At 35.8% G+C, this 8,856-nt stretch overlaps 1 protein-coding gene across 1 annotated transcript; it reads left to right on the top strand.

The window, feature by feature from the left end:
- The first annotated feature begins 4,682 nt into the window (after window positions 1–4,682).
- LOC113271507 (chalcone synthase-like) lies at window positions 4,683–6,461 on the top strand. The gene is made up of 2 exons (XM_026521393.1): window positions 4,683–5,034; window positions 5,239–6,461. Exons 1-2 carry the CDS (start codon window positions 4,857–4,859, stop codon window positions 6,231–6,233), a joined length of 1,173 nt encoding a protein of 390 aa, XP_026377178.1. The 5' UTR covers window positions 4,683–4,856; the 3' UTR covers window positions 6,234–6,461.
- The last annotated feature ends 2,395 nt before the right edge of the window (window positions 6,462–8,856 follow it).

An 8,856-nucleotide genomic window follows, 5' to 3' on the forward strand; every position in this document is an offset into this window, starting at 1 on the left:
TCGGTCACAATTAATTTGGACTTATCTACTAGAATTGAGTACGTACTACTTGTGTTATTCCTATTATAAGATAAATAATATAATGTGGAAAAGGAAAACACACAAGACACCAGAAGTTTTGTTAACGAGAAAACCACAACTGTTGAAAAACCTCGGGACCTTGTCCATATTTGAAGCCGAACTGTACTAAGACGTTATAGACACTAGCCTACTGTTAGACTTCAGACTAGAATGTAGTTGAGGCCAAATTCACCCTCAAAGTAATCCATATTTAGTCGTGGTCCTTAGGTATCTTGAACTTCGCAAGGATCTATGCAATTTATTCCCTTAGCTGACATTCTTTACAACCTAAGAGTTGTTTCATCCTAAGTAAAGACGACCAATCTGCCTCTAACAGATAAGCTTATTCGATTCCCTTTATATTGAATAGATCAAGGCTTGGAATTCTGTTTGCAATAGACAAAGTGAGCAAATCTCACAAATCCGGAATACTTACACTCAATAAGATGAGAAACATGGATTATTAACCATATCTTAAGAGCAATTATGAACTAATTAATTAATAATAGTTTTCTGATATCTATCTTAACGAATCACAAAGTCTGAGACGATGAGAACTTTGTGATTTCTATTTATCTCGTTCCTGAAAAAGATTACTAAAACCTCAATAGAAGAAAGAACAAGATCAAGATACACAAACTATCAAGGTAAAGATGGTTGGGCATGGATTCACGAACCCCTAAGTGAAGTCTTTTACTGATAGACCAAATTGTGTTTCCTTGGGAAACCTATGTCATAGAACACAGAAGTGTTAGGGATTGAATTTCCAAGTTGAATGAGCCTCTCTATTTCTAGATTTACAAGACTGAGGGTTCCTTAGAATTCAAGCTAAAATAACTTGAGAATCAAGCAAACATTTTATTTGTTTAGATGAAACTATAGTTAGGGATTTAAGTAAGCATTGAGAAATTTAAATCATATAGAAGAATATACATTGTGGTCCGGGTTCTGGAACCGTGTACAATGATAGTTCTTTAGAAAATATGCCTTTTGAACTTGTAAGCAATATTGTGTTCATTTAAATACTTAATACTTGAATCATGATGCACATACACAAGGTGTTTTAGTGATCAATGATGTCTTAGAGGTGTTTATGAAAGTCATAGCAATGTTAAACATATTTATGAAAACAGTATTTGAGCACCTGCTAATACGTACTGGGACGGCATGTGAAACGGTTCGTGAACGAGTAGCCAGTTCATGAATTCAGGGTGCTATGGTTCATGAACCATTCTGCTATTCCCGAACTCAGATGTCTACGGTTCGTGAATCGTTGACTATTTCACAAATTTGGATCACCATAGTTAGATATCCATGCTTTTCCCATTTAAAACTCCACAGTTCGCAAAATGGGTTTGTGAACCTACCTATATTCCGGAACTTAGATATCCATGCTTTACAAAATGATTTGCCAACATATTATGAGTCCATATTTCAGTAGTTCTGACACACTCTCTTTAATTTGATGTTGAAACATTCTCATTTCCCATAAATATAAAATATTATTGTTTGGGAAATTTTCAAATAGCCCATATGACTCAAAAATAGTTTTTGAACAATAAATTATGTTGAACTAAGATTGTTAAAGACCAATTAACATCCATTGCCTAAATCATATTTCGAGATGTTTAACAAGACAAGCTTGACTAGAAATTTCTTCTTTAAAATATTAAATCTACTAGAAGTCATATGACATAGTCTCTTAAAGATATAATGATAATGCATGTGAGTAAATGGAATGGTTCATTCTTCACATACCTCTTTGTGATGAAGTTCTCCATCTTCGTTGATCTTCAGTCTCGAGGGTTATTCATTGATGTCTCATACTCAACTACCAACTTCTACACCTAGTTCGATACTTGACTTTAGTTGACTAGAAATCAAAATATAGTTTTATACATCTAAAATTGACAACAAGCTTGAGATAACAAAATTCGAGAGGTCGATCGAGCAGTACTCTAACACATATATCATGGCCGCTGCCCGAAACTGTTTTACATCTTTTTGAAGCTTGGGATTGGAACGTTTTACGTGAAAGGTGCAAAGAGCTACGGAAAATATTATAATATGTCGTAATATGGAATATATGGAAGGAACGGAACAATCGAGTGTTGGAGGAGATAGGCCTAGTTTTACAGGAGGTCATGGTTTTGATCAAACAAACAATGGTACTCCGGAGCTATGATAAGGATACATTTAGATTTATTTATGATAACCAAATTCGAGATGGTCCATCTATATCATATGTAATCTGGCATTATGAATTTTGTACACCCTGCGTCCCTAATTAGATGAAGTAGTTGTAGTTTGCACAATTCTTAAGGCAAGGAGGAAAGAAGAGAATTTTGAAGTATTTTTTTACAATTATACCTTATATATAATTATTAGGAAAATTAGAAATGATTTATCTCTCAAACTATACAACGGATATTCATTAGCTTTATACTATTGGGAAACATTTTAAAACGCATATATAACGAATATAAACATGACTATCAAATTATACATATTTCTTATATTGTAATAATCAATTAAAAGGGTAATTTTAGGAAAAAAACCCATTTTTTTAATGATATAGCTTATCTATTTTTGGACAAAATTTAAAACCATCTAGCTCATCCAATTTGGGACGGAAGGATTTTTTTTCTTTCTCTTTTTTTTTTTTGTATTTATTCTGCTCTTTGCATTTCAGAAAATAGCTACTGCTTTATTTGGAAGCGAGCACGTGAAATGTTACCAACAGGTGGCATGAACAAGCATGATTGCTATAGGGATGACCGGAATTAACATGGATACCGTTTCATATGAGATAAAAAAAATATTACATCCGATCTTGACCCCCGGATCACTCAACCTATACCCCTGCTAAACCCAGTTAATCCCTTTTAGCAATCGTGTGAACAAGCACCAGGAAAGAGAATATCAAAAGGCTTATAGGCATGCCACCGACGACAAGAGGAAATACATTTGCGCAGAAGATTCTACTCACCCCTCGTATCTTTTTTACAGTCTACATGCAAGCTATGATCAAGCTATACATGGATATACTTTGCAGCGTCGCCTGGGAATTTTGTCCTTAATTTAAAAAAAGAAAAGAAAATGAAATAAAAGGTTTTCGGAGTCCAGCGCCGATAACGGTGTTTTATTGGTGCAGCTACAACTTACAACCAAGGGAAACAAAATACTCAACTTGCTCGGTGGAACCATAGAAAACAACACGACTCAACTTGCTCGGTGGAGCCATAGAAAACAACACAATATCGACAGCGGCATTAAAATTTTCATGTGTCACACGTACCACCTACCCACAACCTTTTCGTTTCTTTGCGTCATGCATGCATATACATGTACGTAATTCACACAGCTACCATTTCTTCATTAGTACCTGGTTGGTACCAGACATGATGTTTCATGTGTCCACGAAGCTCGTACCAACCTTTAGTATACATGATCCTATTCAAACTTAATTAGCTTTAATCCCCAGGAGAGCTACCGAACTCCATAATGAATCAAGTCAAAACATGCCTACGAATGTCTATTCCCTGGCATGACCATGTTTTCTTTGTTCGATCGGTTGATAGATAAATCCACTATATACAAATACTTGATAGAATTTCTCAACTTAATTGGAGTAATACTTTCTGGTTGGTTAAAAAGAATACGATACAGATGTTTTTTTTCATCAAATATTTTGAACCCACAAGGACCATTTATGAGCCATAGACAACTATCACTAACCAACTCCCACACCCCCCACAAATTCATATACTTTTTACCATTGGCATTCGGAAAGAGACCGATGGCGCACTTGGTGATTGTTCTTGCCTATATTGGGCGTATCATCACATCGACAATTAATCTTGTATTTAATGATTATTGGTAAAACAAAGAACTCTCTCAAAATCAACCACTACTTTTTTCTGCTTTGATTTCATTAGCCAAGTGGCTAATAAACCGGGTTAGGTTAAAACCATTCTGACGCTTAACTAGTTCCTAGATTAGGTTAAAACCATTCTGACGCTTAACTAGTTCCTAGATTAGGTTAAAACCATTCTGACGCTTAACTAGTTCCTGGATTAGGTTAAAACCATGAACTGGGTTAAGATATTTATTGAGAGTGGCTGTCTACAAATCATCCCGAGGAGCATGTCCAAGACATTTGGCCAATTTTTCACTTGTTTTACAGTTCGACAAAAAAAAAAAAAAAAAAAAAAAAAAAAAAAAAAAAAAAGTTCGACAAGTCCTATTTCAATATATTTCTATAATCCAGCATCATTCAGATTTCCGGACGCACTAAGAATATTTTCGCCTTAAACACACAATCCAAATGAGTAAGCATTGTTTTGTTGTTCAATAAAGAAAGATTATCTTAGAAACCGTCTTCAAAACACACCTCTAAAATGTGAATAGGAAACCAATCATAATTCATAAACGATTAGAAAGTTGGTTTGGTTTTGCATATTCTATCAGATTGCGCACGTAACCTCATTATTTACCTCTAGTTTAGCTACGTACCACAAATCCACGTGGTTGTTCATCCACCCGTCAATCCAACCTAACATACTTCTTCTTACTTACTCATCTCATTCCCGACAACCTTATAAGAATCCAACTTCTCATGTTTATTATTTTCATCATCACAAAATTTTCTCATTCTTACTACTACATTGCCTTAGATAGTTATTTGATCATCACAGGCACTTTCGAATTCAAGTACTAGCCAGTCTTGTTTGTTCGAGAAAATTCTGCATTAGAACCACTGGGCAGACCCAAAGTTTTCAACAAATTCTATCAAAATGGTAACTGTTGAGGAAATCCGCAATGCTCAAAGAGCCGAGGGTCCAGCTAATGTGTTGGCTATTGGGACTGCAACTCCAGCCAATTGTGTCTTACAAGCTGATTACCCTGACTACTACTTCAAAATCACTAAGAGCGAACATATGACTGATCTCAAAGAGAAATTCAAGCGAATGTGTAAGCTCATTTCTTTCTCTCTATGTTTATTATCTTATTTTGATTATTCTATCTCGACACTTAAACTTACTAATCCATGTAGAGCCATGGAGGGAGTAAGTGGCCTGTTGCAGTGTTAACGGCAAACCTCTGTACTTGAATCATGAATATGTTGTCATTATATCAAACAACTAACTTTTTGTTTTGCCCTATCTATGCATGCAGGCGAGAAGTCACAGATTAGAAAACGTTACATGCATATCACTGAAGAAATTCTGAATGAAAACCCCAACATGTGTGAATACATGGCTCCATCACTTGATGCACGTCAAGACATAGTTGTTGTTGAAGTACCAAGACTAGGAAAAGAAGCTGCATCAAAAGCTATCAAAGAATGGGGTCAACCAAAATCAAAGATCACTCATTTAGTTGTTTGCACTACTTCTGGTGTTGACATGCCTGGTGCTGATTACCAACTCAGTAAACTACTGGGTCTTCGTCCTTCGGTTAAACGGTTGATGATGTACCAACAAGGTTGTTTCGCTGGTGGGACTGTCATGCGTCTTGCCAAAGACTTGGCTGAGAATAACGCTGGTGCACGTGTACTTGTTGTGTGTTCAGAAATCACAGCAGTTACTTTCCGTGGTCCAGCTGATACTCACTTAGACTCCCTTGTGGGACAAGCTCTTTTTGGTGATGGTGCAGGTGCTATGATCATCGGAGCTGACCCTGATATTTCAGTGGAACGTCCACTTTTCCAAATCGTTTCCGCGGCTCAGACTATTCTCCCCGATTCACATGGAGCAATCGATGGACATTTACGTGAAGTTGGTCTGACTTTTCACTTATTGAAAGATGTTCCCGGCTTGATCTCTAAGAACATCGAGAAGAGCTTAGATGAAGCTTTCAAACCAATTGGTATCACTGATTGGAATTCTTTGTTCTGGATTGCTCACCCTGGTGGTCCAGCAATTCTTGACCAGGTTGAGGCTAAACTAGGATTAAAAGAAGAGAAACTCCGAGCAACTCGTCATGTATTGAGCGAGTACGGTAACATGTCAAGCGCGTGTGTCCTTTTCATTCTTGACGAGATGAGAAAGAGGTCCATTGAAGAAGGAAAATCCACTACCGGAGATGGGTTGGATTGGGGAGTTCTATTCGGTTTCGGACCGGGTCTTACGGTTGAAACCGTTGTGCTTCATAGTATCCCAACTATTTAACGTACTAGCGAATAATTATTATGATTCGAAAGCTATCAAATCGTTCTTCTTTTCAGTGATGTGAACTGCTTGGAAAAAGGTGGTGTAGTTTGTGATATGAGGTAGGTATTGTGTGGAATAGGATTCATCCATGTGGTGTGTTCTTGTAAGGTTTTTACGTACGTAATTGATATTTGTTTACGTGTTTGTGTACGTTCCAAATAATAAATGATTCTTAAAAAAAAAAAAGCCCTACTTCCCGCTACTTCCCAACTTGAATCCCTCTTTTTCCTTGGGATGAAGTTCAGGGGAAGACATTTACTTTACTTTTTTTTTATTCATTTACAAAAGATTTACAAAAAAAAAATATGAAAACATTGATGGAGGAGCTTTACCATTTTACCATGGGGTTTTGGGAGCTGGAATATTGCGCCAAGATATACAATGAACAAATACATCTTATTCCATTGTAAATCATTTTCGCCATTATAATATTAATTCAATGTACGTACGACGCTATATTAAAGAATACAAGTGAAGTGTTAGAAAAAAGGAAATTTGTCTAAAAATACTAATTAGTTTGGTTGTTGTTCACATTAGTGTTTCATCTGGTTGTTAGTTAGAGATGAGATATTTTCTTTTGTTCCGTTCCGGTCAAAATTAGTTTCTACCTTTCCCCCCTCTTTAGCTAAGCATAAAAGTATACCATTATTACAAAACCAAAAGTGGGTTAAGAAGATGGCTTACGTGGGCTTAGAACAACCTATAACCAACGAGAAGAGAAGATGGGATGTTTTTCACAAGTAACCTGATATAGGGGCGACGTGTTTTATTAGAGGGGTGGCAGTGTGATAGTAATGTCCCTCTAGTTGGTTAGGGGATGTCCTATAAAGGGTGTAAATTAACTAGATTACTCTCCCCATTTTTTAACCTAAGTCAAAGCTAAATTGAAAATTTGTTTTCTTTCTTCTTCTCTTATCCTCCTCCCATCAACCGTAACCTCCATTAAAACTCAAAATTTCATCATCTTCGATTAATCGATGATTCGAAAATTAATCAAGTGTAGTGTAATGACTTATATGAGGTATGTTTTGAAAACCCAGTTACGATTTGGTTTATTTTGTTCGATTTAAGTTTAATTTCTATCAAAAATTAGGGTTTTAGATGAAAATTGAAATTGAAATTTCTGGGTTTATGTGAGTTACGGTTGATTTTAACTCAATTACGAACCGTAACTAGATATTTGATGTTGTTACGGTTGGTAATAGTTCAATTACCAACCGTATGTTCTTATATCTGAGAATTTTCTTCAGTTACGGTTGGTAACCATTTTAGTTTACGAACCGTAACTCAGTAACGGTTGGTATCGAGCATTTAGTTAACAACCGTAACTCAGTTACGGTTGGTATCGAGCATTTGGTTACTAACCGTAACTGAGTTACGGTTGGTATCGAGCATTTAGCTACCAACCATAACTGGTTTTACGATTGGGTTTTCTTCAAATTTAACCATTTACGGTTGGTAGTTCATCTTTTACGAACCGTAACTTCGATTTACGGTTGGTTATGAGCAAAATTCCAACCGTAATTAGCTCTGAAAATGTAAAAAAAATATGATTTTTTTACGTATCTTGGATAACTTTGAGCAACAAAAAGCTAGTTGGGACTAATTTAGAAGTATACCCGATCATTTTCAGGTCCTGGTTCTTCATTTTGTTGGTTAATTTCTTCAATTGATTGAGATTGACCTTCTCCTCTAAAAAAAATTTTTAACTCTAAAAATCTGATTTTGGTTTTGATTTTGAGTTAATATAAGTGAAATTAATCATTAACACTAAACTTGATTATCATCATTAAACTAGGTTATCAATTATGAGGATTAATTTGTTATTTCCAGTATTTTTTTTATAAGGGACACCTTGAATGATCATGTAATGATCCTTTTTGTCCTATTAGAATGTCGTCCCTCTAATAAACCATGCCGCCCCTATAACAGGTTACTTTCATAAACCGTGAGAACCAGGCATGTTCCCTATTTTGTCCCCCAAAAAAAAAGCAAGCACTATGTGAGGGTTTTCGTTTGTTTTCTGTTTGGTTTTCTTTTGGGGCTTTGGCTACATTGCATTGAGATTTCTCTCAAATCTAGTATAGATAGCCAAGCCACTTGCGAGTACTCAGTTATCTTGAAAGTACTGCAGACGGATACTCAATTTTTATCATGTCTTTTATAAAGGCTTTACCTATTTTCCATCCCTGTTTTTCCTAAATCCCATCCCAACTATACAAGTCAGATTTTGTATAACTCAATTTAAATTGGGTAACTAAAACTCACCCACCGTTGCTCTCTCTCATTGTTTTATGGGCGACATTCATCTCCATCCACGGTTGTCTTCTTCTTCCCCTTGCTCTCTCTCGAATCTAATCCTAAATCTAATAATTTATCACTACTAACATCCACCATCAGTACTACTAATATATCTGCATCGTTCTAATGATCAAATATTATATCCGCATCATTTTGTACCAAAACGAAAAGAAGAGAGAACTACGATCAATCATGGAATTAGTGTATATGAACTAAAGTAATCGGTGCATATGATCGCATAGCTTTCTCTTTCTCTTTTGGATTTTCCTGCCATGGAAAA

The sequence above is a fragment of the Papaver somniferum genome, chromosome 4 (assembly GCF_003573695.1).
Source record: "Papaver somniferum cultivar HN1 chromosome 4, ASM357369v1, whole genome shotgun sequence".
In the NCBI taxonomy this organism is placed as follows: Eukaryota; Viridiplantae; Streptophyta; class Magnoliopsida; order Ranunculales; family Papaveraceae; genus Papaver; species Papaver somniferum.

Excerpts from the sequence above, each read along its gene's own strand:
- LOC113271507 (XM_026521393.1), top strand. The coding sequence starts at position 4,857 with ATGGTAACTGTTGAGGAAATCCGCAATGCTCAAAGAGCCGAGGGTCCA. Across the intron at positions 5,035-5,238 it reads AGAGAAATTCAAGCGAATGT|GCGAGAAGTCACAGATTAGA; the intron begins GTAAGCTCATTT and ends CTATGCATGCAG.